At 46.6% G+C, this 27,868-nt stretch overlaps 1 protein-coding gene and 1 pseudogene across 1 annotated transcript in view; one reads left to right on the top strand and one right to left on the bottom strand.

The window, feature by feature from the left end:
• rai2 (retinoic acid induced 2) overlaps nucleotides 1–11,776 on the top strand; it is a 27,861-nt gene extending 16,085 nt beyond the window's left edge. Inside the window, exons 2-3 of the mRNA XM_024142069.2 lie at nucleotides 8,964–9,693; nucleotides 9,792–11,776. Coding sequence (XP_023997837.1) covers nucleotides 9,093–9,693; nucleotides 9,792–10,987 — 1,797 coding nt within the window. The 5' untranslated portion in view covers nucleotides 8,964–9,092 and the 3' untranslated portion in view covers nucleotides 10,988–11,776. The remainder of the gene's footprint in view (nucleotides 1–8,963; nucleotides 9,694–9,791) is intronic.
• A 323-nt stretch (nucleotides 11,777–12,099) lies between these two features.
• Nucleotides 12,100–27,868, bottom strand: part of LOC112075015 (sex comb on midleg-like protein 2) — a 21,250-nt pseudogene continuing 5,481 nt past the window's right edge.

Genomic DNA, 27,868 nt, shown 5'->3' with positions numbered 1-27,868 from the left:
GTGATGCCTGGTTGGTGGTGGTGGTGGATGATGTGGTGGTGTGGTGGTGGTGTGGTGATGGTGGTGATGTGAGTGGTGGTGAATGGTGTGGTGGTGGTGGTGGTGGTGGTGATGGTGGTGATGATGATGGTGGTGATGGTGATGATGTGGGGTGATGGTGGTGTGTGGTGGTGGGTGATGTGTGGTGATGGTGGTGATGATGATGGTGGTGTGATGGTGGTGGTGGCTGGTGATGGTGGTGATGGTGGTGATGATGATGGTGGCGGTGGTGGTGAGGATGATGATGGTGGTGGTGGTGGTGGTGATGCTGTGGTGGTGATGGTGGGTGGTGGTGGTGATGGTGGTGAGGTGGGTGGTGGTGTGGTGGTGGTGGTGGTGAGGATGATGATGATGATGGTGGTGAAGGTGTGATGATAGTGGTGTGGTGGTGATGATGATGATGGTGGTGGTAGTGGTGGTGGTGATGGTGATGATGGTGATGGTGGTGGTGGTGGTGATGAATGGTGAATGGTGGTGGTGATGATGGTGGGATGATGATGGTGGTGGTGGTGAGATGGTGGTGATGATGATGGTGGTGGTTTGTGGTGGTGGTGGTGGTGGTGGTGTGTGATGGTGGTGATGATGATGGTGGTGATGATGATGGGTGGTGGTGGTGATGGTGGTATTGATGATGGTGGTGGTGGTGGGTGGTAGTGGTAGTGATGGTGATGGTGGATGATGATGCTGGTGTGATGATGATGCTGGTGATGATGGTGGTGGTGGTGCTGGTGGTGATGGTGGTGATGGATGATGGTGGTGATGATGATGGTGGTGGTGATGGTGGTGATGGTGATGATGATGGTGGTGGTGTGGTGGTGTGGTGATGGTGGTGGTGATGGTGGTGGTGGTGGATGGTGGTGGTGGTGGTGGTGAGGTGATGATGATGATGGTGGTGAAGGTGATGGTGGTGGTGAGATGATGATGATGATGGTGGTGGTGGTGGTGATGGTGGTGGTGATGAATGATGGTGGTGGGTGGTTGGTGATGGTGGTGATGATGATGGTGGTGGTGGTGGTGAAGGTGATAATGATGATGCTGATGATGGTGAATGGTGGGTGGTGGTGGGGTGATGTAGGTGATGATGAGGTGGTGGTGGTCGGTGAAGGTGATAATGATGATTGCTTGATGATGGTGATGATGGTGGTGGTGGTGGTGGTGGTGATGATGATGTAGTGGGTGGTGGTGGTGATAATGATGATGATGATGGTGGTGGTGGTGGTGATGGTGGTGGTGGTGATGATGAATGATGATGATGATGATGGATGTTGGTGGTGATGATGATGGTGGTGGTGATGATGATGGTGGTGGTGCTTGTGTGTGTGTGTGTGTGTGTACAGTGCTGGTAGCTTTAAGAGCATGTGTTTGTTTTCCACCACATTTTAAACAAGTGCTTAAATGTAAACTCTTGATTATTGTTGACCTCATTTCTATCACCGCCCCAGATGAGTCCCAGGGAGTGTAAGTCAACAGAATGACGTTTCAATTGAAGACAGATTTGTAAAAACGTGGCTTTCGTAAAATCAGATGCATCTTACAGTTGTAAAAAGCTCCAGTGTTTTACAGTCAGGCTTGAACAGACTATTTTTACAGAACTTATTCAAAATATTTACACTCAATAAAACCAATTTCTAACTAAGCCTTGACGTCTTCAGGCCAACTGAAGAAAAATAAATGACAACAAGACTCTCAAATACAGGAACTAGTGTATCATCCTGAATCTGACGGCTATGCTCTGTAGACATTATTATTAATTTACCGTTCCAAATGTCCKTTCTTTTATTACATTAGTGGGTTAATGCAGAGGAACCATTTTGTCCAGGCCAGTGATCAGCAGAACAGCAGGAGATCTAATCTGTGTCCCAAAATGGCACCCTATTCCCTGGCCAATGTAGTGTACTATGTTTAAACTAGAGCCCTATGGGCCCTGGTCAAAAGTAGTGCACTACATAGGGAATAGGGTGTCATTTGGCACACAGMCTTAAGCAGTGTATTAGGGTCATGGAGTTGGAACAGAYCTCCTTTGGCATTAAGGTTTTTCCAAACACAATTCACCACAGGACCCTGAAGCCTCACAAATGAAAAGCTTCCCTCTAAACAGCTACATATGGCCTATTACCCCCGGCTTAACCTTTTCAACTCAGTCCCCGACCGACTGCTGGGGAGGAGAAGAGAGCCAAGCAGAGGAGAGCCGTCCTCTATTCACATTCTAGATCCTGGTCATGCGGGGGAGGTTCTGTATCTGGTGTTTGGATGGGCATATTCATATCTGTGGTGTACATGCAGGCCTGCTATTGGACGAGATGTGTTGARGAGGGTTTATGTGTTTTCTCTCTCCTCGTGTCTGTGTCAGGGTGACCTGATAAGAGAGACATAAAGGACATGTTCAAGGACTTTAACAGGATATCACCAGGATTTGATTTAACCCTCCCCGTACCTCGTCTTCCTCCCCCAAACCTAACAGAGCCTTTCTTTAGCTTCCTCTTCAGTTTCATTTTAATATTGTAGGAGACTGGAGATTTTCTATGGAACATTTTCTATGTCCATGAGGAACCAAGGCTTCAATGTGTCCTGGAAACCTGACCCTMAGGTTCATATGCTGACCCTAAGGTTCAGATCTATTTGACAGAGTTTCTGTCAACGTGGAAGTATTCTATTCCACAGTAATATGACCGGCAGAGACAGTCTCCATGGGAATATACTGTAGATAGCTGGGTCTTCCCTCTCAGTACACAAGTATCTTATTTATTTGGCCTGCACGTAAACAACTCTCTGAGTGGAGGAGGAATATCCAGCCTGATCTAACTGAGTGGAGGAGGAATATCCAGCCTGATCTAACTGAGTGGAGGAGGAATATCCAGCCTGATCTGTCTGAGTGGAGGAGGAATATCCAGCCTGATCTAACTGAGTGGAGGAGGAATATCCAGTCTGATCTAACTGAGTGGAGGAGGAATATCCAGCCTGATCGAACTGAGTGGAGGGGGAATATCCAGCCTGATCTGTCTGAGTGGGAGGGGGAATATCCAGCCTGATTAACTGAGTGGAGGAGGAATATCCAGCTGATCTAAACCTGATCGTGAGTAGGGGGAATATCCAGCCTGATCTGTTATCTGAGTGGAGGGGGAATATCCAGCCTGATCTAACTGGGTGGAGGGTGAATATCCAGCCTGATCTAACTGAGTGGAAAGGGAATATCCAGCCTGATCTAACTGGGTGGAGGAGGAATATCCAGCCTGATCTAACTGGGTGGAGGAGGAATATCCAGCCTGATCTAACTGGGTGGAGGAGGAATATCCAGCCTGATCTAACTGGGTGGAGGAGGAATATCCAGCCTGATCTAACTGAGTGGAAAGGGAATATCCAGCCTGATCTAACTGAGTGGAGGGGGAATATCCAGCCTGATCTAACTGAGTGGAAAGGGAATATCCAGCCTGATCTGAGTGGAGGGGGGATATCCAGCCTGATCTAACTGAGTGGAAATGGAATATCCAGCCTGATCTAACTGAGTGGAGGAGGGATATCCAGCCTGATATAACTGGGTGGAAATGGAATATCCAGCCTGATCTAACTGAGTGGAGGAGGGATTCCAGCCTGATCTAACTGAGTGGAAATGGAATATCCAGCCTGATCTGAGTGGAGGGGATATCCAGCCTGATCTGAGTGGAGGGATATCCAGCCTGATCTGAGTGAGGAGGAATATCCAGCCTGATCTGAGTGGAGGGGGATATCCAGCCTGATCTAACTGAGTGGAAATGGAATATCCAGCCTGATCTAACTGAGTGGAGGGGGAATATCCACCTGATCTAACTGGGTGGAGGCGAATATCCAGCCTGATCTAACTGGGTGGAAAGGGAATATCCAGCCTGTCTAAACTGGGTGGAAGGGGAATATCCAGCCTGATCTAACTGGGTGGAGGGGGAATATCAGCCGATCTAACTGGGTGAGGAGGAATATCCAGCCTGATCTAACTGAGTGGAGGGAGGAATATCCAGCCTGATCTAACTGGGTGGGAGGGGGAATATCCAGCCTGATCTAACTGGGTGGAGGGTGAATATCCAGCCTGATCTAATGAGTGGAGAAGGAATATCCAGCCTGTCTACTGGGTGGAGGAGGAATATCCAGCCTGATCTAACTGGGTTGAGGAGGAATATCCAGCCTGATCTATCTGGGTTGAGGGGGAATATCCAGCCTGAATCTAACTGGGTTGAGGAGGAATATCCAGCTGATCTAACTGGGTTGAGGAGGGAATATCCAGCCTGATCTAACTGAGTGGAGGAGGGAATATCCAGCCTGATCTAACTGGGTGGAGGGGAATATTCAGCCGTTGATCTAACTGGGTGGAGGAGGAATATCCAGCCTGATCGAACTGGGTGGAGGGGGATATCCAGCCTGATCTAACTGAGTGGAGGAGGAATATCCAGCCTGATCTAACGGGTGGTGGGGGAATATCCATTCTGATCTGAGTGGAGGGGGAATATCCAGCCTGATCTAACTGAGTGGAGAGGAATATCCAGCCTGATCTAACTGAGTGGAGGGGAATATCCAGCCTGATCTAACTGGGTGGAGGGGGAATATCCAGCCTGAATCTAACTGCGTGGAAGGGAAAATCCAGCCTGATCTAACTGGTGGAAAGGGAATATCCAGCCTGATCTGAGTGGAGGGGGAATATCCAGCCTGATCTATCTGATGGAGGAGGAATATCCAGCCTGATCTAACTGGGTGGAGGGGGAAATATCCAGCCTGATCTAACTGGGTGGAGTGGGGAATATCCAGCCTGATCTAACTGGGTGGAAAGGAATATCCAGCCTGATTCTAACTGAGTGGAGGGGGAATATCCAGCCTGATCTAACTGGAGTGGAGGGGGAATATCCAGCCTGATCTAACTGAGTGGGGAGGAATATCCAGCCTGATCTAACTGAGTGGAGGGGGAATATCCAGCCTGATCTAACTGAGTGGAGGGATATGCAGCCTGATTAACTGAGTGGAAGAGGAATATCCAGTCCTGATCTAACTGAGTGGAGGGGAATATCCAGCCTGATTTAACTGAGTGGAAGAGGAATATCCAGTCTGATCTAACTGAGTGGAGGGGGATATCCAGCCCCTGATCTATTCTGAGTGGAGGGGAATATCCAAGCCTGATCTAACTGAGTGGAGGGTGAATATCCAGCCTGATCTATCTGAATGGAGGGGAATATCCAGCCTGATCTAACTGAGTGGAGGGTGAATATCCAGCCTGATCTAACTGAGTGGAAAGGAAATCCAGCCTGATCTAACTGAGTGGAAAGGAATATCCAGCCTGATCTGAAGTGGAAGGGGAATATCCAGCCTGATCTAACTGGGTGGAGGGAATATCCAGCCTGATCTACTGGTGAAAGGAATCTCCAGCCTGATCTAATGGTGGAAGGGAATATCCAGCCTGATCTAACTGAGTGGAGGAGGAATATCCCGCCTGATCTAACTGGGTGGAGGGGAATATCCAGCCTGATCTAACTGAGTGGAGGGAATATCCAGCCTGATCTAACTGGGTGGAGGGGGAATATCCAGCCTGATCTATCTGAATGGAGGAGGAATATCCAGCCTGATCTAACTGAATGGAGGAGGAAATTCCAGCCTGATCTAAACTGAGTGGAGGAGGATATCCAGCCTGATCTAACTGAGTGGAGGGGGAATATCCAGCCTGATCTAACTGAATGGAGGAGGAATATCCAGCCTGATCTAACTGGGTGGAGGGTGAATATCCAGCTGATCTAACTGGGTGGAGGGTGAATATCCAGCCTGATCTATCTGAATGGAGGAGGAATTCCAGCCTGATCTAAACTGGGTGGGAGGAGAATATCCAGCCTGATCTATCTGAATGGAGGGGGAATATCCAGCCTGATCTATCTGAATGGAGGGGAATATCCAGCCTGATCTAACGGGTTGAGGGGAATATCCAGCCTGATCTAACTGGGTTGAGGAGGATATCCAGCCTGATCTAACGGTGAGGGAATATCCAGCCTGATCTAACTGGGTGGAAAGGGAATATCCAGCCTGATCTAACTGGGTGGAGGGCGAATATCCAGCCTGATCTAACTGAGTGGAGGGGAATATCCAGCCTGATCTAACTGGTGAGGGTATCCAGCCTGATCTAATTGGGGGAGGGGGATATCCAGCCTGATCTAACTGGGTGGAAAGGGAATATCCAGCCTGATCTAACTGGGTGGAGGGGGGAATATCCAGCCTGATCTATCTGAATGGAGGGGAATATCCAGCTGATCTATCTGAATGGAGGGGAATATCCAGCCTGATCTAACTGGGTTGAGGGGGAATATCCAGCCTGATCTATCTGAATGGAGGGGGATATCCAGCCTGATCTATCTGAATGGAGGGGATATCCAGCCTGATCTAACTGGGTGGAAGGGAATATCCAGCCTGAATCTATCTGAATGGAGGGGAATAATCCAGGCCTGGATTTAACTGGCGTTGAGGGGAATATCCAGCCTGATCTATCTGAATGGAGGAGGAATATCCAGCCTGATCTATCTGATGGAGGGGAATATCCAGCCTGATCTAACTGGGTGGAGGAGGAATATCCAGCCTGATCTAACTGAGTGAGGGGAATATCCAGACTGATCTATCTGAGTGGAGGGGGAATATCCAGCCTGATTTAACTGGGTTGAGGGGGGATATCCAGCCTGATCTAACTGGGTGGAGGGGAATATCCAGCCTGATCTATCTGAGTGGAGGAGGAATTCCAGCCTGATCTATCTGAATGGAGGGGGAATATCCAGCCTGATTAACTGGGTGAAAGGGAATATCCAGCCTGATCTAACTGAGTGGAGGGGGAAATATCCAGCCTGATCTATCTGAGTGGAGGGGGAAATATCCAGCCTGATTAACTGGGTTGAGGGGAATATCCAGCCTGTATCTACTGAATGGAGGAGGATATCCACACCTGATCTATCTGAATGGAGGGGGAATATCCAGCCTGATCTAACTGGGTGGAGAGGAATATCCAGCTTGATCTAACTGGGGTGAGGGGGAATATCCAAGCCTGAATGCTAACTGGGTAGGAGAATATCCAGCCTGATCTAACTAGTGGAGGGTGAATACCAGCCTGATCTACTGAGTGGGAGGGAGGATATCCAGCCTGACTAACTGAGTGGAAATGGAAATATCAGCCTGATCTGAGTGGAGCGGGGGATATCCAGCCTATCTGAGTGGGGGGGATATCCACCTGATCTGATGGAAGGAGGATAATCCGCCCCTGATCTGAAGTGGGTGGAGGGTGAATATCCAGCCTGATCTAACTGCGGTTGAGGGGGCAATACCACGCCTGATCTAACTAACGGAGTGGAAGAGGTATATCCAGGCCTGATCCAACCTCACACATAGCCTGTTCTCAGATCTAGTCCTGCGCTGTCTTGACAACTCCATTTCTGTCACAGCAAGCGCTGGATTGTCAAGACAGGCACAGACAGATCTTGAAGACCAGGCTTAAGCCATGGCTTTCCACCACAAACAACTAAATCTAATGAAAGCGAGAGAAGCTGGGAGGTGAGAAGGCAAGGACTAGTTCTGTTTCTGGTCATATTTACACCTAATCAGGAATCATACTGATCTAAATTGCTCTGGTGAAAGGTTTTTCCAGAACTCTGGTCTTAAAACACAAACAAATGGTGACTGTTGTTTCATATTTGATCCGTCTAGTTTTAAACTCTGTTTAAAACACGACAATGTGGACCTGTTGTCATATTGACTCAGTCTAAGTTTTTAACTCTGGTTTAAAACACGACAATGGTGGACTGTCGTTCATAATTGATCCAGTCTTAGTTTAACTCTGGTTTAAAACACAACAATGGTGGGCTGTTGTTCATTTGATCCCAGTCTAGTTTAACTTCTGGTTTTAAAACAACGACAATGGTGACTGTTGTTAATATTGATCCAGTCTAGATTTAACCTCTGGTTTAAAACACGACAATGGTGACTGTCGTTCATATTGATCCAGTCTAGTTTTAACTCTGGTTTAAAACTCAACAATGGTGGACTGTTGTTCATATTGATCCAGTCTAGTTTTAACTCTGGTTTAAAACACGACAATGGTGGACTGTTGTTCATATTGATCCAGTCTAGTTTTATGGCCACTTTGAGGCCTCATTATAGACATATCCTGTTTCCTGTATTTGGTCAATATGTTRGAGAACAAAATAACAGATTTCCTGTGTTCTCTCTTCTGCTGCTAAAATAAGTGGTACATCAGCTGTGAGCTTGTGTCAGTGCTTCAGCTATCACACACAGGGTATTTCTACTGTCTCTTCATTATTATGACAAGGTTTATTACAGGTTCTTTACCTCCTAGGTCTCTGTAAAGACATGAGCCACCGTCTGTCCAATCTAACTCAATTAAACCAGGCTCAACATGACCCTTTTGAAATGACATTCCTGCTTAATCTATGCCTGCCAGGGAAACACGTTTGCAATAAATGTACTGGTGCTGGCAATGTTAGTTATTGTATTTAGGTTTATAGTGCACTACTTTTGACCAGGGCCCATAGGGCTCATAGGGCTCAGGTCAAATGTAATACACTAGATAGAGAATAGGGTGCTATTTGGGACACAGGCATCACTAGCAGGTTCATGGGTAATACTGGGAGATTTGGAAAAGACAAGAGGATTTAGAAGTGATTTAGTGTTCATTTTGAGTTGAACCAAGTCAAGCCAACAGTTTGTCCTCGGGGTCTTTCATTAAATCATAGCAGGAGGGGACTGGGACATAAAGCTCCCAACTCTACTCTGCTTTCATCCACATGAACACTGAATAAACACTGAAGCTTGTTATTTTCTCTTACTTTACTTTGCTAACTTGCCAGTTCTAGTTCTGACTAATGACCAATATTTCTCCACTTCATTTTTCATTAAAACTAGCTTTTTTTCTTTTCCCCCGTCAGGTTAGATGCCAGTCACTGCTAAACAGTAACCATGGCCCTCCTGTCCTAAGCTAAGACTCCAGTGGATGTTTTGAGGAAAAAGAAGATGGAGGATCTTTGCTTCAGAGCATGTAGCTGACCTTCCTCAGAATGGTGGGAAAGAAGTTGGGAGGAAGAGGTGGTGGTGGAGAGGGGGTCAGAAAGGTAGAGAACACTGTCACCCAGCTGATTACAAGTGAGGCCTCAAGCATCAGTTCTCCTGGCCAGGCTAATCAGAAACCAACCCTTTCACATATGGTAACTATCCCAACYTCCCCCACCATGGTCAGTCCCAGCGCCGAGGCTCCAGAAGGGGTGGCTCTCAAGGTGGCTGCCACCGTGCTTCAGCCTCTCTGTCTGGGGGACAGTCCTGTGATGCTGCCCATCCACCCCCTCCAACAGATGGCTGGAGGAACCGCTCCCCAGGGGATCCCTCCGTACTTCCTGACCCACCAGGGGCCTCTCTCCCTGGGCTCCCTCTCCCAAGGCCCTGGCCTCTCCCTGCCTCTGGTCCTGGAGCAGCATGTGTTCCAGCATCTGAACACCATGGGAGCGATGCTCCAGCAGACTCCCCCCTGCCCCTCCCTGTCCTTCCTCCAGAACAATCTGCTGTGTCACACCCAGCCTCAGACCTCTTCCATGGCTTCATTGGCCTTCTGCCAGCCTCCAGCCCTGGATCAGAAACTACCTGGACCTCCAGCCCAGGACCCAGGTAATTGTAATGGTATATAGTAATTCAGCTGTCTACTATTGGTGTGTAATCCCTTCAATTGTAGTAATACAACCATTCTCTCTCTTTCTCTCTCCTAGGTATTTATGCCATCCTCCAGAACCCAGCATTCGCTGCCCTCATACAGGACCTGTTTTCTGCTCAGACCAACCCCATCTCCTCTTCCTGTCACCCAGCGGGATCAACCCCAACTGACCCGTTTGCTTCAGCCTCGTTCCCCCCATCCCAACCCCAACCTCCACCCCTCTCCTACCCCTACAGCTCCCCGCTAGCCCCCTTGGTACCCCCTGCCACCCTCCTGGTCCCCTACCCTGTCATTGTTCCTCTCCCTGTGCCTCTACCCTTCCCTCTCCCTCTCCCTATCCCCATCCCACAGAGCCAGGAGTCAAAAGGATTCTCTGACACCTCTAAACCAGCCTGTATGGTGACTAAAAGCACACAGACTAACTATGAGGAGATCGTCAGTCCTCCACCACACGGGAACATGATGACTCTTTACCCTCCATCGTCCATGGCCTCTCTGTCCTCTGTTGCCATGGTCCCCGAGGGGGAGGTGCTAGACCTATCAGTGAAAGCCCCTCCCATAATCCAACCAAAGCAGGAAATGGCATTTCAACAACACGATGACACTATCCTCGACCTGTCTGTAGCTAGTAAACAGAAAAGAAAAGAGCGTCCTTCATCGCGGGACTGGCACACTTCTTCCGAGAGCACTACTACAGCTTGGCTCCCTTCACCCGAGGGCACTACATCTGTTTCTCTGGAGGTCTTAAAGCCTGCGGAGTGCACTCAGAAGCTCCACCACCACCCTAACCTGTTGAACGGCGTAACCCATGTAGAGTTCAGTAGACGGCGTCAGTGGGCGGTGGTGGACGGAGGCGGGAGCGGTAACAGACCCAGCAGCGAGCCCAAGAGCAGCAGCGGCAGCTCCAACTTTGAGATCTTTCACACCTCTCAAACAGCCAAAGTCATCGTGGCGGTCAAAGACGCGATCCCCGCCAACGCCATCTTCTGTGGGAAGATCAAGTCTCTCTCAGGGCTGTCCAGTAAGAGCCTGTCTATTAAACAACACGACTCCTCCGGCCACACGGGGGCGCTGTTACATCAGTGTTACGGTGCTCTGCCTCTACCAAGAGGACACCATGTGGTGGAGCAGAAGGACCCTAACCTCCCCAGGAACAGACAGGCCATCAAACTGAAGAAGGTCAGCTCACAGGAGATCCACATCCTCCCCATCAAGAAGCAACGTCTGGCTGCCTTCTGCCCCAGGAAGTAGAGAGAAGTTAGCCTGGTCCCAGATCTGTTAGTAGAGAGGAGTTAGCCTGGTCCCAGATCTGTTTGTACTGTCTTGCAGATCTGGGACCAGGCCGGAGCGTGAAGTGTCATTGTAGAAGTGGGATCGAATCCCGGATCAGACAGACAGGGCTGTCTCTGTTACATAAAGGAGGTGGTGATGAGGTGAACTATTCTTGACTAAGACCTGAAGACTTGCGTTAGCTCCCTGAGCTTAGCTAATGCCTAGGCTTTAGCTCAACAGGCTAACCCAGTCTTGTGGGACACAAGAGACCCGAGGTTCCAGTCGATTACATGCCTCTTTACTGCTAGCWCTTGTGCTMGACAGAAGTTACAACGCGTTCTTCTGAGACATTGGCCAAGTGCTGTGACTACGGCAGACGATTGGGGATAATCTTCCTGGCATGGACAATATCTCTTCCATGTGTTGAGAGACAGAGGACGACTTTGTTGCTGTAGTGTTGTGACTGTATTTGTAGTTGTCTGACATTTTTACCTTACAAAACATTCATGTTTAATTCATCAATATAAACTGTTAAAGGATGACTTTGTCCTTTTACAAAATGCTGTCAATTCACAGATGAAATGTGGCTGTCCATCGTCTGCTACTTTCCATGTGAAAAGGTACATTTGTCGATGCTTTGCTAGGCCTATACAGTATTTCATATCTGATTGAGGATCTGACACTTAGCCAGTCATTTGATGGTTCATGTTTGTATGTGATTCAGTTGGAAAAAAATGACCTGAGAATAAAACAACGTGTTCTTGTTGAGTATGATTCCCCTTTGTCTTAACATCGCATTTACTTATTTATTACTAAAGGMACACTTCCCTTTTCAGATTGTTAAAGGTTCGTGCCGGCGCGGCCTAGTGTTAGAGCGTTGGGCCATTAACCAAAAGGTTGCTGGATCAAATCCCTGAGTGGACAAGGTAAAAATGTCTGTTCTGCTCCTGAACAAGGCAGTTAACCCACTGTTCCTCCCCCGGTAGGCCCTCATTGTAAATTAGAATTTGTTCTTAACTGACTTGCCTAGTTAAATAAAAAGGTTAAAATAAAAATGCTTGTCAACTCTCATGAAATGAGGCAAATGGTGAAAAAAAAAAGGTTTAATTGCGTGAAAGTCATATGCAAATATTATTTAACAAACAACCATTTTCCAGTACCGGTACTTGAAAAAGTAGTTTTTCCGTATATGTAAACTGTGTGTTGTTTCTATGGAACAACAGATGAAAATGTAGAATCTTAAAAAATATATACAAAGTTGATCTAAAATATTGTCAAACAGAAAATGAACTTACAGCAAATGCTACTTGAAGAACTCTGTCCTGAAACACAAAAGCCTAGTAAAACCTGAGTATCACAATAAAGCCGTTTAACTATTACCCTTCATTTAAACTAAAAGCGTTCACATAAAAATGCAACTACAAAAGATTGTTTTGAATATATGACTTCTAAAAAAAAATAAAAAAATTGATACTTCTTCTGCCACAGCGACAAGATAAATACTAAAATAAGTCATATTTTATCACATTATAGGTTGTTGTGAAACAAATGAATCCATCCACATCTCTTTTGCTTGTGTGTTAATCCCCTAACACTCCATATCCTAGCCTGTTGCCTGACTGCTATATAGCCTTGTATCTATATATGCTGGATATCCTGAACATGAAACGTTAAATACATATCAACTGCCCTTTGGTGCTTGAAAACCTTCAGACAACCAACTGTCAAACTATCTACTTTTAACGGCTATGATTTGAAATGAGATGAAGGCCATACACTTATTGCAATCAATGTTCAGCTCGGCTACCATCGGGTAGTTGTCTGATGGTGTAGCCAACACTACCATTACAAATACCAGATTGTTTGGGTTAAAATACAGACAGGATTCAACACAACCTTCCTGTATATATGCAGAGATTAATAATACCTTTTACACACAGTACAAAATCCAAGATATAAAAAAAACATACTTTTTTGGCTTTTTATGTAAAACACAGGTTTTTTGTCTGGTTCTTCAAACATAAGTCCACATCTTCTTTTACAATAAGACTTTGACTTGAGCAGGAACTTCCCGTCTTCATTGTCCAACTATTCTAGAATGTACACGCAGCAGAGGAATGTGTGAATGTCCAATCACAATCATGATCCTGTTAGAAGTTCCATCGGGCGATCCAAAGAAGGATCAGTTGTCCACAGAGTCCAGATGCTGTGATGTCACATCCTGAATGCACTAAGGAGTACGGTCAAATGCAGTGTCCAAACAAACAATGAATCTTAACAGCATGGTACATTCTCCTTATCAACATCCTTTGAAATTGAAACTATTAAAGAATCAAATCACAGTATCCATATAGAAGCTGAATGGTTGATATCTTATGCAATGAGAGGCTAGTGCAACAAGCAGTACATGCCATTGGGGGTTGTGTGGAGACGGCTCCTTGCATCTCCAGGCCTCCACGGCTGACAGTAGCCTGTCTCAGATCTGTTTGTTTTTTACAGAACGTTCTGGACCAGGCTAAGTAGGTAAGGGTTGACAGAAGGTGTACATGGACAATGCATAGGTAGGTAAACACTCAACATCATCCTTTGGGATTCAGCTGAGTCTATTCTAAAGAATAGTAGACTGAAGTTGGTTCATAGTGTTTCTCTGTACTAACGTTCATACTGACGTCCATACTGTTTCTCTGAATGCTCTTCATCACAGGATGAGCTATGAGGGTCTCTGCAAAGGAATGATTAAGGACTCATTGTGCTTAGGGTTTCACAGCCAAGATGATCTTCCCATTCTAGTGTGTGTGTGTGTGTGTGTGTGAGAGAGAGAGTGTTACTGTTTGGTCTGTTTGAGCCTCTCGATGTGGTGACATAGCTTGAGGGCGGGCCTAGCTTCAGACCCTGTACTTCATGATGATGTCACTACGTAGAAGCATCAGCGCCTTTCCGTCGATCTCCTGAAGACAAGAGACAAACCCAGTCAGAAGAGGGCTGAGCACCAACACAGGACAAGTGACAGCCAAGATGGCCGAAACATCAATGATTAACTCTTCTAAATGAAAGGTTGTTGTTTTTTTTTACGTTCAACAGCAGACAACAACATAATTCTCTCTGAGCTGAGATGTCCAGACAGAACATCAACAGACAATTCCAACAGAAATTGTCTGGCGTCGTACTGTAAACATTCACTACGTTGTAGATGGCCTGTATGGTTTAAGAGAGTTGGGTTTTCCTGGAGGGAATGAAAGTGATTCTCTCCAGACAGGTAGGGAAGGTTCTGAGACAGCCCAGTGCTCGTCCCCAGGTTATAGACTAAACACAGAGGAACACGGCCATAGGAATAGAATTAGAACACGGGTGTAAATCTATCTCTGTGACACAGGCGTCCTCCCTTTCTGCTTCCTGCTTCTGACAGGGACCTACACACAGCAAGGAAGGCTGGAGCACATCACAACCAGGCCAGACCACTAACACATATCCAGGGTGAATTTTTGATTTTTTAAAAATATTTATTGAATTTTTACACAACATTAAAATAACTAGGGAGCATCTCAAATAGTGTAACATCAGGCCTGGACCCGCACTTAGACACACATCTAGGGCATCTCAATAGTGTAGTGTCTGCTCTCCTTGTCTCTTTCCTCTATCAGCAGTGATGCTCCAAAGGAAGAAAAAGGACAAGAAACATCATCAATCAATAAAATCAATCAATCAAGGTCCACTCACGTGTTTTCTGAAGAGCTCCACGTGGGGTCCGAGTGTTTGGGGGTCGGCGTCGTGGACGAACTGCATCACCTCATCCACAGACCAGGAGGAAGGGGCGTTCCCGGCCCCATTCCCCGCTGCAGCCTCCCGGTCTGCAGCTGCCAGGTGCTCAGGACCTGTGGTGGAGCTCGCAGCTGAAGAACAGAACACACAGACAGAGCAGCAGAGAGTCAGATTTCAATATTCACCTCTCTAGTTAACCACCATGAATACTAATCTTTCAGACTTTACAGGCCGGCGGGTAGCCTAGTGGTTAGAGGGGGGAGGCAGGTAGCCTAGTGGTTAGAGGCAGGTAGCCTAGTGGTTAGAGGCAGGTAGCCTAGTGGTTAGAGAAGCGGTAGCCTAGTGGTTAGAGGCAGGTAGCCTAGTGGTTAGAGGCAGGTGCCTACTGGTTAGAGGCAGGTAGCCTACTGGTTAGAGGCAGGTAGCCTAGTGGTTAGAGGCAGGTAGCCTAGTGGTTAGAGGCAGGTAGCCTAGTGGTTAGAGGGGGAGGCAGGTAGCCTAGTGGTTAGAGGTAGGTAGCCTAGTGGTTAGAGGCAGGTAGCTAGTGGTTAGAGGCAGGTAGCCTAGTGGTTAGAGGCAGGTAGCCTAGTGGTTAGAGGGGGGAGGCAGGTAGCCTAGTGGTTAGAGGGGGGAGGCAGGTAGCCTAGTGGTTAGAGCAGTAGTCTAGTGGTTAGAGGCGGTACCTAGTGGTTAGGGCAGGTAGTCTAGTGGTTAGAGGGGGAGGCAGTAGCCTAGTGTTTAGAGGCAGGTAGCCTAGTGGTTAGAGGCAGGTAGTCTAGTGGTTATAAGCAGGTAGCCTAGTGTTTAGAGGCAGGTAGCCTAGTGGTTAGAGCAGGTAGCCTAGTGGTTTAGAGGCAGGTAGCCTAGTGGTTAAGGCCGGTAGCTAGTGGTTAGAGGCAGGTAGTCCTAGTGGTTAGAGGCAGGTAGCTAGTGGTTAGAGACAGGTAGCCTAGTGGTTAGAGGCAGGTAGCCTAGTGGTTAGAGGCAGTTAGTCTAGTGTTAGGGGGGGAGGCAGGTAGTCTAGTGGTTAGAGGGGGGAGCAGGTAGCCTAGTGGTTAGAAGCAGGTAGGCTAGTGCTTAGAGGCAGGTAGCCTAGTGGTTAGAGGCGTAGCTTGTGGTTAGAGACAGGTAGTCTAGTGGTTAGAGGCAGGTAGTCTAGTGGTTAGAGGCAGGTAGCCTAGTGGTTAGGCAGGTAGCTAGGTGTTAGCAGTAGCTAGTGGTTAGAGGCAGGTAGCCTAGTGGTTAGAGGGGAGGCAGGTAGCCTAGTGGTTAGAGGCGGGGAGGCAGGTAGCCTAGTGGTTAGAGCGTTGGGCTAGTAGCCGAAAGGTTGCGAGATCAAATCCCTAAGCTGACCAGGTAAAAATGTGTCGTTCTGTCCTGAACAGGGCAGTTAACCCACTGGCTGTCTTGAAAATAAAAATTTGTTCTTAACTAACTTGCCTAGTTAAATAAAGAAAAATACATTACAGGGAAGGTACAACATATCCATGGCATTGTCCACTAGGTGGCAGTGCTAGACAAAATATTTACTGACTACACTTCTGTTAAACGAATGAAAATAAAAACACCATCGCCTTTCTTGAACAAACTTGTCTTGCTAGCACTGTAGTGCTGCTTTATTGAGGAAAATGTACTGACTGTGACTGAGAGTGTGGTGTCTCACCTAGCTATCTTAAGATGAATGTACTGACTATGACTGAGATGTGTGGTTGTCTCACCTAGCTATCTTAAGATGAATGTACTGACTATGACTGAGATGTGTGGTTGTCTCACCTAGCTATTTAAGATGAATGTACTGACTATGACTGGATGTGTGGTTGTCTCACCTAGCTATCTTAAGATGAATGTACTGACTATGACTGAGATGTGTGGTTTTCACTAGCTATCTTAAGATGATGTACTGACTATGACTGAGATGTGTGGTTGTCTCACCTAGCTATCTTAAGATGAATGTACTGACTATGACTGAGATGTGTGTTGTCTCACCTAGCTATCTTAGATGAATGTACTGACTATGACTGAGATGTGTGGTTGTCTCACCTAGCTATTTAAGATGAATTACTGATATGACTGAGATGTGTGGTTGTCTCACCTAGCTATCTTAGATGAATGTACTGACTAAGTCGCTCTGGATAAGAGCGTCTGCTAAGTTACTAAATTATTGAATGTGATCTGCTCCAACACAGGAAGCCTAGCCCAAAATAGACCCCAAAAAATCTTACATTCAAAGAAACGTAAATGGCCAACTAGAATCCAGAGGCACAACACAGGCCCGCCCAGTCAGCCAGCCAATGGGGGTTCAGCTCTTACAAGGCCTACCTTCCACTCTTCTCTGTAGCCCTCTGGACCCAGGTCGGGAGGTTGGGGCCAGGCGCCTGAGGGGTGGTGGTGGGGGGTGACCAGGCCAGACCAGGGTAGTAGGGGCTGCTGGACCCCTGGCCACGGTACTCTGAGGTGGTGCGTTGTGTCAGGGGGCGAGGGTCATGGAGGGAGAGGTGGAGGTGTCCATAGGGTCCTCAGTCAAACCGTTCTCACTGCGAGGAAGGGGCTCTGATGGAGGGTAGGAGAGGTAGGATCGTCAGCGTATAGACACACACACTAATACAGTGTCAACCGCACATGAATTCTTAAAGTAAAATGCCATCTAATAATGTGTCATGAGAAACTTAACAAGTGTTTGATGATTGGTGATTAATCATGAAGTGGTAGCTTAGCCGTTAGCTGCTTGACGATTAATCATGTAGTGGTAGCTTAGCCGTTAGCTGCTTGGTGATCGGTGATTAATCATGAAGTGGTAGCTTAGCCGTTAGCTGCTTGGTGATTAATCCTGAAGTGGTAGCTTAGCCTTTAGCTGCTTGGTGATTAATCATGAAGTGGTGCTTAGCCGTTAGCTGCTTGAGATTAATCATGTAGTGGTAGCTTAGCCGTTAGCTGCTTGGTGATCGGTGATTAATCATGAAGTGGTAGCTTAGCCGTTAGCTGCTTGGTGATTAATCCTGAAGTGGTAGCTTAGCCTTTAGCTGCTTGGTGATTAATCATGAAGTGGTAGCTTAGCCGTTAGCTGCTTGGTGATTAATCATGAAGTGGTAGCTTAGCCGTTAGCTGCTTGGTGATTAATCATGTAGTGGTAGCTTAGCCGTTAGCTACTTGGTGATCGGTGATTAATCATGACGTGGTACTTAGCCGTTAGCTGCTTGGTGATAATCATGAAGTGGTAGCTTAGCCGTTAGTACTTGGTGATCGGTGATTAATCATGACGTGGTAGCTTAGCCGTTAGCTGCTTGGTGATCTGTGATTAATCATGACGTGGTAGCTTAGGCCGTTAGCTGCTTGGTGATCGGTGATTAATCATGAAGTGGTAGCTTAGCCGTTAGCTGCTGATGCAATTACATTGAACAGTGGCAGGTCATCAATATCTGTACAGTTACTAAGACTTCATTAATAAACTATACAAGCGGAAGTTTTAATGAATCAAACAGCAGTTATGCATTAAGGAAAGTGTTTCAATAATGTAGAATCAGGATGCAATAAGAAGGAAGACGATTGGCCACACCTATCACTCTACTGATGACACAAGGAAGTGTTATTTGTGTTAATTCAGTAGAGTGGTCCTTCTAGTTAATCACAGTGCCCAGTCCAGAACTGGGCTGCATCTTAATAGTGTAGAGAGGCTTCCTCTCTTTCTAGTTAATCACAGTGCCCAGTCATCACTGGCTGGGTCTTAATAGTGTAGAGAGGCTTCCTCTCCTTCTAGTTAATCCAGTGCCCAGTCCAGCACTGGGCTGGGTCTTAATAGTGTGAGAGAGGCTTCCTCTCCTTCTAGTTAATCACAGTGCCAGTCCATCACTGGGCTGCATCTTAATAGTGTAGAGAGGCTTCCTCTCCTTCTAGTTAATCACAGTGCCCAGTCCAGACTGGCTGCATTCTAATAGTGTAGAGAGGCTTCCTCTCCTTCTAGTTAATCACAGTGCCCAGTCCATCACTGGGCTGGGTCTTAATAGTGTAGAGAGGCTTCTTCCTTCTAGTTAAGTGCAAGTCATAATCGGCGGGTCTAATAGTGTAGAGAGGCTTCCTCTCCTTCTAGTTAATCACAGTGCCCAGTCCATCACTGGGCTGCATCTTAATAGTGTAGAGAGGGCTTCCTCTCCTTCTAGTTAATCACAGTGCCCAGTCCAGCACTGGCTGCGTCTTAATAGTTAGAGAGCTTCCTCTCCTTCTAGTTAATCACAGTGCCCAGTCCAGCACTGGGCTGGTCTTAATAGTGAGAGAGGCTTCCTCTCCTTCTAGTTAATCACAGTGCCCAGTCCAGCACTGGGCTGGTCTTAATAGTGTAGAGAGGCTTCCTCCTTCTAGTTAATCACAGTGCCCAGTCAGCACTGGGCTGCATCTTAATAGTGTAGAGAGCTTCCTCTCCTTCTAGTTAATCACAGTGCCCAGTCCAGCACTGGGCTGCATCTTAATAGTGTAGAGAGGCTTCCTCTCCTTCTAGTTAATCACAGTGCCAAGTCCAGCACTGGCTGCCGTCTTAATAGTGCAGAGAGCTTCCTCTCTTTCTAGTTAAGCACAGTGCCCAGTCCAGCATGGCTGCATCTTAAAGTGTAGAGAGGCTTCCTCTCCTTCAGTTAATCACAGTGCCCAGTCCAGCACTGGGCTGCATCTTAATAGTGTAGAGAGGCTTCCTCTCCTCAAGTTATCACAGTGCCCAGTCCAGCACTGGGCTGCGTCTTAATAGTGTAGAGAGGCTTCTCTCCTTCTAGTTAATCACAAGTGCCCAGTCCAGCACTGGGCTGCGTCTTAATAGTGTAGAGAGGCTTCCTCTCTTCTAGTTAATCACAGTGCCCAGTCCATCACTGGGCTGGGTCTTAATAGTGTAGAGAGGGCTTCCTCTCTTCAAGTTAATCACAGTGCCCAGTCCAGCACTGGCCTGCGTCTTAATAGTGTAGAGAGGCTTCCTCTCCTTCTAGTTAATCACAGTGCCCAGTCCAGCACTGGGCTGGGTTCTTAATAGTGTAGAGAGGCTTCCTCTCCTTCTAGTTAATCACAGTGCCCAGTCCAGCACTGGGCTGCATCTTAATAGTGTAGAGAGGCTTCCTCTCCTTCTAGTTAATCACAGTGCCCAGTCAGCACTGGGCTGCATCTTAATAGTGTAGAGAGGCTTCCTCTCCTTCTAGTTAATCACAGTGCCCAGTCCAGCACTGGGCTGCGTCTTAATAGTGTAGAGAGGCTTCCTCTCCTTCTAGTTAATCACAGTGCCCAGTCCAGCCTGGGCTGGGTCTTAATAGTGTAGAGAGGCTTCCTCTCCTTCTAGTTAATCACAGTGCCCAGTCCAGCACTGGGCTGGGTCTTAATAGTGTAGAGAGGCTTCCTCTCCTTCTAGTTAATCACAGTGCCCAGTCCAGCACTGGGCTGCATTCTTAATAGTGTAGAGAGGCTTCCTCTCCTTCTAGTTAATCACAGTGCCCAGTCCATCACTGGGCTGGGTCTTAATAGTGTAGAGAGGCTTCCTTCCTTCTAGTTAATCACAGTGCCCAGTCCAGCACTGGGCTGGGTCTAATAGTGTAGAGAGGCTTCCTCTCCTTCTAGTTAATCACAGTGCCCAGTCCAGCACTGTGCTGCATCTTAATAGTGTAGAGAGGCTCCTCTCTTTCTAGTTAATCACAGTGCCCAGTCCAGCACTGGGCTGGGCTTAATAGTGTAGAGAGGCTTCCTCTCCTTCTAGTTAATCACAGTGCCCAGTCCCAGCACTGTGCTGGGTCTTAATAGTGTAGAAGGCTTCCTCTCCTCATTTCATCTGCACTGACATTAAAGAAACTGGACAGGTGAAAGTCAATTCCTGAGTAGCTATCCTCCATTTAGTTTTTTCCTTATCCTGTATTTTGGTTTAATATATCAGTACTAAGGAGACGAGATGACAAAGGAAGGACAGGAGGTAATTTCAAACTATTGCGATGCATCCCCAGTGAGTGCACCAGGGGTAGCTCTGAGGCTGAGGGGTGTTAGTGTACCTTCCAAGGGGTGTGCCTCTGTGCTGTGCAGCCGTTTGGAGGAGGACAGGGGGGCAGGGTAAAGGTTACAGTCCCTGTCTCTGTCCATCTGGAAGCGCCTGCCTCCTTCCTACGGCGCCTCTGGCTATGGACAAGGCCTCTGACATCTCTTCTTTTACTGAAGACAACAGAGCAGAGGAGAGAGATGGCATCAGCTACTGCCAACTGAGGGCCGCTCAGATATCTCTATAAACTTGTGTTTTTTTGGGGTCTGATGTTTCATGTGGGTCAGTGACCTGTTGAAGGAAATGCTATGACATTATAGATGACCAATGGAATATTAGAGAAATAGCCACAGTTTCCAATGTGACTGTTGATGGTGTAGGTTGATGGAAAATCATGCTGGCTTGTGGCTTTGTGACAAAGATAAGGAAAAGCTCACCAACACACACACACACACACACACACACAACCACACACACACACACACACACACACACACACACACACACACACACACACACACACACACACACACACACACACACACACACACACACAACAACCACACACAACACACCAACCATGGTTTGCAGGCATTACCTGACGTGCTCCTGTCGTAGGCTGTGTGTCCAGTGGAGGCCATGAATGCAGGGCTGAAGGGTTGGGAGGAGAAGCAGGTTGTCACTCTGCAGCTGGTGACACAGAGTCTCCATGAACCTGAGCACGAAGGAGGCAGAGGAGGCCTGGGGCAGCTTGACATAGTGGATCCCCCCATCAGAGCGCACTGCAGGGTGGGAGACAGAACAAATAGACACAGTCATATGGTATCTAGTTGATTACAGAGGCACTGAAGGCCTGGGGCAGCTTGACATAGATGAGCCTTCCGTCACTACGTACTGGGAGGGGAGAAAGCACACGTCAGTGTTGGACTGAACCAGAGTCCCCCGAAGTCATTGTTCTGGTGATGTGGTTGTACAGTTGAAGTCAGAAGTTTACATACACTTAGGTTGGAGTCATTAAAACTTGTTCTTCAACCACTCCACAAATTTCTGGTTAACAAACTATAGCTTTGGCAAGTCGGTTAGGACATCTACTTTGTGCACGACACAAGTAATTCTTACAACAATTGTTTACGGACAGATTATTTCACTGTATCCCAATTCCAGTGGGTCAGAAGTTAAATACAGTAAGTTGACTGTGCCTTTAACAGCTTGTAAAATTCCACAAAATAATGTCATGGCTTTAGAAGCTTCTGATAGGCTAATTGACATAATTTGTGTCAATTGGAGGTGTACCTGTGGATGTATTTCAAGGCCTACAAGGCCTACCTTCAAACTCAGTGCCTCTTTGCTTGACATCATGGGAAAATCAAAAGAAATCAGCCAAGACCTCAGAAAAGAAAGTGTAGACCTCCACAAGTCTGGTTCATCCTTGGGAGCAATTTCCAAACGCCTGCAGGTACCACGTTCATCTGTACAAGCAATGGTACGCAAGTATAAACACCATGGGACCACGCAGCCGTCATACCGCTCAGGAAGGAGACGCGTTCTGTCTCCTAGAGATGAACGTACTTTGGTGCAAAAAAGTGCAAATCAATCCCAGAACAACAGCAAAGGACCTTGTGAAGATGCTGGAGGAAACGGGTACAAAAGTATCTATATCCACAGTGAAACGAGTCCTATATCGACATAACCTGAAAGGCCGCTCAGCAAGGAAGAAGCCACTGCTCCAAAACCTCCATAAAAAAGCCAGACTAGGGTTTGCAACTGCACATGGGGACAAAGATCGTAGTTTTTGGAGAAATGTCCTCTGCTGCTTGGTGATCGGTGATTAATCATGAAGTGGTAGCTTAGCCGTTAGCTGCTTGGTGATTAATCCTGAAGTGGTAGCTTAGCCTTTAGCTGCTTGGTGATTAATCATGAAGTGGTAGCTTAGCCGTTAGCTGCTTGACGATTAATCATGTAGTGGTAGCTTAGCCGTTAGCTGCTTGGTGATCGGTGATTAATCATGAAGTGGTAGCTTAGCCGTTAGCTGCTTGGTGATTAATCCTGAAGTGGTAGCTTAGCCTTTAGCTGCTTGGTGATTAATCATGAAGTGGTAGCTTAGCCGTTAGCTGCTTGGTGATTAATCATGAAGTGTAGCTTAGCCGTTAGCTGCTTGGTGATTAATCATGTAGTGTAGCTTAGCCGTTAGCTACTTGGTGATCGGTGATTAATCATGACGTGGTAGCTTAGCCGTTAGCTGCTTGGTGATTAATCATGAAGTGGTAGCTTAGCCGTTAGCTACTTGGTGATCGGTGATTAATCATGACGTGGTAGCTTAGCCGTTAGCTGCTTGGTGATCTGTGATTAATCATGACGTGGTAGCTTAGCCGTTAGCTGCTTGGTGATCGGTGATTAATCATGAAGTGGTAGCTTAGCCGTTAGCTGCTGATGCAATTACATTTGAACAGTGGCAGGTCATCAATATCTGTACAGTTACTAAGACTTCATTAATAAACTATACAAGCGGAAGTTTTAATGAATCAAACAGCAGTTATGCATTAAGGAAAGTGTTTCAATAATGTAGAATCAGGATGCAATAAGAAGGAAGACGATTGGCCACAACTATCACTCTACTGATGACACAAGGAAGTGGTTATTTGTGTTAATTCAGTAAAGTGGTCCTTCTAGTTAATCACAGTGCCCAGTCCAGCACTGGCTGCGTCTTAATAGTGTAGAGAGGCTTCCTCTCCTTCTAGTTAATCACAGTGTCCAGTCCAGCACTGGCTGCATCTTAATAGTGTAGAGAGGCTTCCTCTCCTTCTAGTTAATCACAGTGTCCAGTCCAGCACTGGCTGGGTCTTAATAGTGTAGAGAGGCTTCCTCTCCTTCTAGTTAATCACAGTGCCCAGTCCAGCACTGGGCTGGGTCTTAATAGTGTAGAGAGGCTTCCTCTCCTTCTAGTTAAATCACAGTGCCCAGTCCATCACTGGGGTGGGTCTTAATAGTGTAGAGAAGGCTTCCTCTCCTTCTAGTTAATCACAGTGCCCAGTCCAGCACTGGGCCTGCATCTTAATAGTGTAGAGAGGCTTCCTCTCCTTCTAGTTAATCACAGTGCCCAGTCCAATCACTGGGCTGCATCTTAATAGTGTAGAGAGGCTTCCTCTCCTTCTAGTTAATCACAGTGCCAGTCCATCACTGGGGTGGTCTTAATAGTGTAGAGAGGCTTCCTCTCCTTCTAGTTAATCACAGTGCCCAGTCCAGCACTGGGCTGCATCTTAATAGTGTAGAGAGGCTTCCTCTCCTTCTAGTTAATCACAGTGCCCAGTCCAGCACTGGGCTGGGTCTTAATAGTTAGAGAGCTTCCTCTCCTTCTAGTTAATCACAGTGCCCAGTCCAGCACTGGGCTGGCTCTTAATAGTGTAGAGAGGCTTCCTCTCCTTCTAGTTAATCACAGTGCCCAGTCCATCACTGGGGTGGGTCTTAATAGTGTAGAGAGGCTTCCTCTCCTTCTAGTTAATCACAGTGCCCAGTCCAGCACTGGGCTGCATCTTAATAGTGTAGAGAGGCTTCCTCTCCTTCTAGTTAATCACAGTGCCCAGTCCACACTGGGCTGCATCTTAATAGTGTAGAGAGGCTTCCTCTCCTTCTAGTTATTCACAGTGCCAGTCCATCACTGGCTGGGTCTTAATAGTGTAGAGAGGCTTCCTCTCCTCATTTCATCTGCACTGACATTAAAGAACTGGACAGGTGAAAGTCAATTCCTGAGTAGCTATCCTCCATTTAGTTTTTTCCTTATCCTGTATTTTGTGTTTATATATCAGTACTGAAAGGAGACGAGATGACAAAGGGAGGACAGGAGGTAATTTCAAACTATTGCGATGCATCCCCAGTGAGTGCACCAGGGGTAGCTCTGACGGCTGAGGGGTGTTAGTTACCTTCCAAGAGGTGTGCCTCTGTGCTGTGCAGCCGTTTGGAGGAGGACAGGGGGCAGGGTAAAGGTTACAGTCCCTGTCTCTGTCATCTGGAAGCGCCTGCTCCTTCCTACGGCGCTCTGGCTATGGACAAGGCCTCTGACATCTCTTCTTTTACTGAAGACAACAGAGGAGAGAGACGGCATCAGCTACTGCCAACTGAGGGCCGCTCAGATATCTCTATAAACTTGTGTTTTTTGGGTCTGATGTTTCATGTGGGTCAGTGACCTGTTGAAGGAAATGCTATGACATTATAGGATGACCAATGGAATATTAGAGAAATAGACAGTTTCTAATGTGACTGTTGATGGTGTAGGTTGATGGAAAATACATGCTGCCTTGTGGCTTTGTGACAAAGATAAGGAAAAAGCTCACCAACACAGCACACACACACACACACACACACACACACACACACACACACACACACACACACACACACACACACACAACACACACACACACACACACACACACACAACACACACACACCCATGGTTTGCAGGATTACCTGACGTGCTCCTGTCGTAGGCTGTGTGTCCAGTGGAGGCCATGATGCAGGGCTGAAGGGTTGGGAGGAGAAACAGGTTGTCACTCTGCAGCTGGTGACACAGAGTCTCCATGAACCTGAGCACGAAGGAGGCAGAGGAGGCCTGGGGCAGCTTGACATAGTGGATCCCCCATCAGAGGCACTGCAGGGTGGGAGACAGAACAGATAGACACAGTCATATGGTATCTAGTTGATTACAGAGGCACTGAAGGCCTGGGGCAGCTTGACATAGACGAGCCTTCCGTCACTGCGTACTGGGAGGGGAGAAAGCACACGTCAGTGCTGGGACTGAACCAGAGTCCCCTCAAGTCATTGTTCTGGTGATGTGGTTGTACAGTTGAAGTCGGAAGTTTACATACACTTAGGTTGGAGTCATTAAAACTTGTTCTCAACCACTCCACAGATTTCTGGTTAACAAACTATAGCTTTGGTATGTCGGTTAGGACATCTACCTTGTGCATGACACAAGTAATTTTTCAAAAATTGTTTCCAGACAGATTATTTCACTTATAATTCACTGTATCACACAATTCCAGTGCGTCAGAAGTTACATACACTAAGTGTGACTGTGCCTTTAAACAGCTTGAAAATTCCACAAAATATTTCATTGCTTTAGAAGCTTCTGATAGGCTAATTGACATAATTTGTGTCAATTGGAGGTGTACCTGTGGATGTATTTCAAGGCCTACCTTCAAACTCAGTGCCTCTTTGCTTGACATCATGGGAAAATCAAAAGAAATCAGCCAAGACCTCCAGAAAAAAAGTGTAGACCTCCACAAGTCTGTTTGGCCACAATCACCCCATTGTTATGTTTGGAGGAAAAAGGGGGATGCTTGCAAGCCGAAGAACACCCATCCAAACCGTGAAGCACGGGGGTGGCAAGCATCATGTTGTGGGCGTGCTTTGCTGCAGGAGGGACTGGTGCACTTCACAAAATAGATGACATCATGAGGGAGGAAATTATGTGGATTTGTTGAAGCAACATCTCAAGACATCAGTCAGGAAGTTAAAAGCTTGGTCGCAAATGGGTCTTCCAAATGGACAATGACCCAAGCATACTTGGAGTTGTGGCAAAATGGAGTTGTGGCAAAATGGCTTAAGGACAACAAAGTCAAGGTATTGGAGTGGCCATCACAAAGCCCTGACCTCAACTATAGAAAATGTTTGGGCAGAACTGAAAAAGCATGTGCGAGCAAGGAGGCCTACAAACCTGACTCAGTTACACAAGCTCTGTCAGGAGGAATGGGCCAAAATTCACCCAACTTATTGTGGGAAGCTTGTGGAAGGTTAGCCAAAACGTTTGACCCAAGTTAATCAATTTAAAGGCAATGCTAGCAAATACTAATTGAGTGTTTTGTAAACTTCTGACCCACTGGGAATGTGATGAAAGAAATAAAAGCTGAAATAAATCATTCTCTCTACTATTATTCTGACATTTCACAATCTTAAAATAAAGTGGTGATCCTAACTGACCGAAAACAGGGAATTTTTACTATGTCACGTTCCTGACCTGTTTCTGTTGTTTTGTATGTGTGTGATGGTCAGGGCGTGAGTTTGGGTGGGCATTCTATGTTGTGTGTTTCTATGTTGGTTTAGGGTTGCCTGGTATGGCTCTTAATTAGAGGCAGGTGTTTTGCTTTCCTCTAATTAAGAGTCATATTAGGTAGGTTTCACTGTGTTCGTTGTGGGTGGTTTACCTGTCTCTGTGTTTGTGTTCTGCACCAGATAGGTCTGTATCGGTTTTGCACGTTTGTTATTTTGTAAGTTGTTTGTAGTGTTTCACTTGTTCTTATAATTAACATGTTGAGCACTGGCTACGCTGCATTTTGGTCCTCTCCTTCACCCCAGGAAGAAAACCTTTACATACTAGGATTAAATGTCAGGAATTGTGAAAAACTCAGTTTAAATGTGTTTGGCTAAGGTGTATGTAAACTTCTGACTTCAACTGTATGTATCTGGGCTGAGAGAGGCAGGCAGAGGCACTCAGCAGATGCAGAAATGACTGGCTTTACCAGCATCCATCACATAGTGTTTCAACAGCTAGGTAAAGCGCTATCTGTTAGGGGCCTGACCATACCATATTATCACCATACTTATGTATGGAGATTCTCACAATTCTATATGTATTGTGATTCGATACTGTGATTTTATTGCGATTCCATGTTCCAAACGTATTGCTCACCATTTGTCTGCTGTAGAGGAACAAGAGAGAACCATGATAACCATGATAACTGAATCTATGGCGCAGTAACAGATAGGATTATTTGGTTTCTATGGCACAGTAACAGACAGGATTATTTTGTTTCTATGGCGCAGTAACAGACAGGATTATTTGGTTCTCTATGGCGCAGTAACTAGACATGATTATTTGGTTCTATGGCACAGTAACAGACATGATTATTTGGTTTCTATGGCGCAGTAACAGCATGATTATTTGGATTCTATGGCGCAGTAACAGACATTATTATTTGGTTTTATGGCGCAGTAACAGACATGATTATTTGGATTCTATGGCGCAGTAACAGACATGATTATTTTGGATTCTATGGCGAAGTAACAGACATTATTATTTGGTTTCTATGGCGCAGTAACAGACATATTATTTGGGA

This window comes from Salvelinus sp. IW2-2015, unplaced genomic scaffold, assembly GCF_002910315.2.
Source record: "Salvelinus sp. IW2-2015 unplaced genomic scaffold, ASM291031v2 Un_scaffold2939, whole genome shotgun sequence".
NCBI lineage: Eukaryota > Metazoa > Chordata > Actinopteri > Salmoniformes > Salmonidae > Salvelinus > Salvelinus sp. IW2-2015.
The sequence above is the reverse complement of the archived record's forward strand: the minus strand, read 5'-3'. Positions and strand labels throughout refer to the sequence as shown.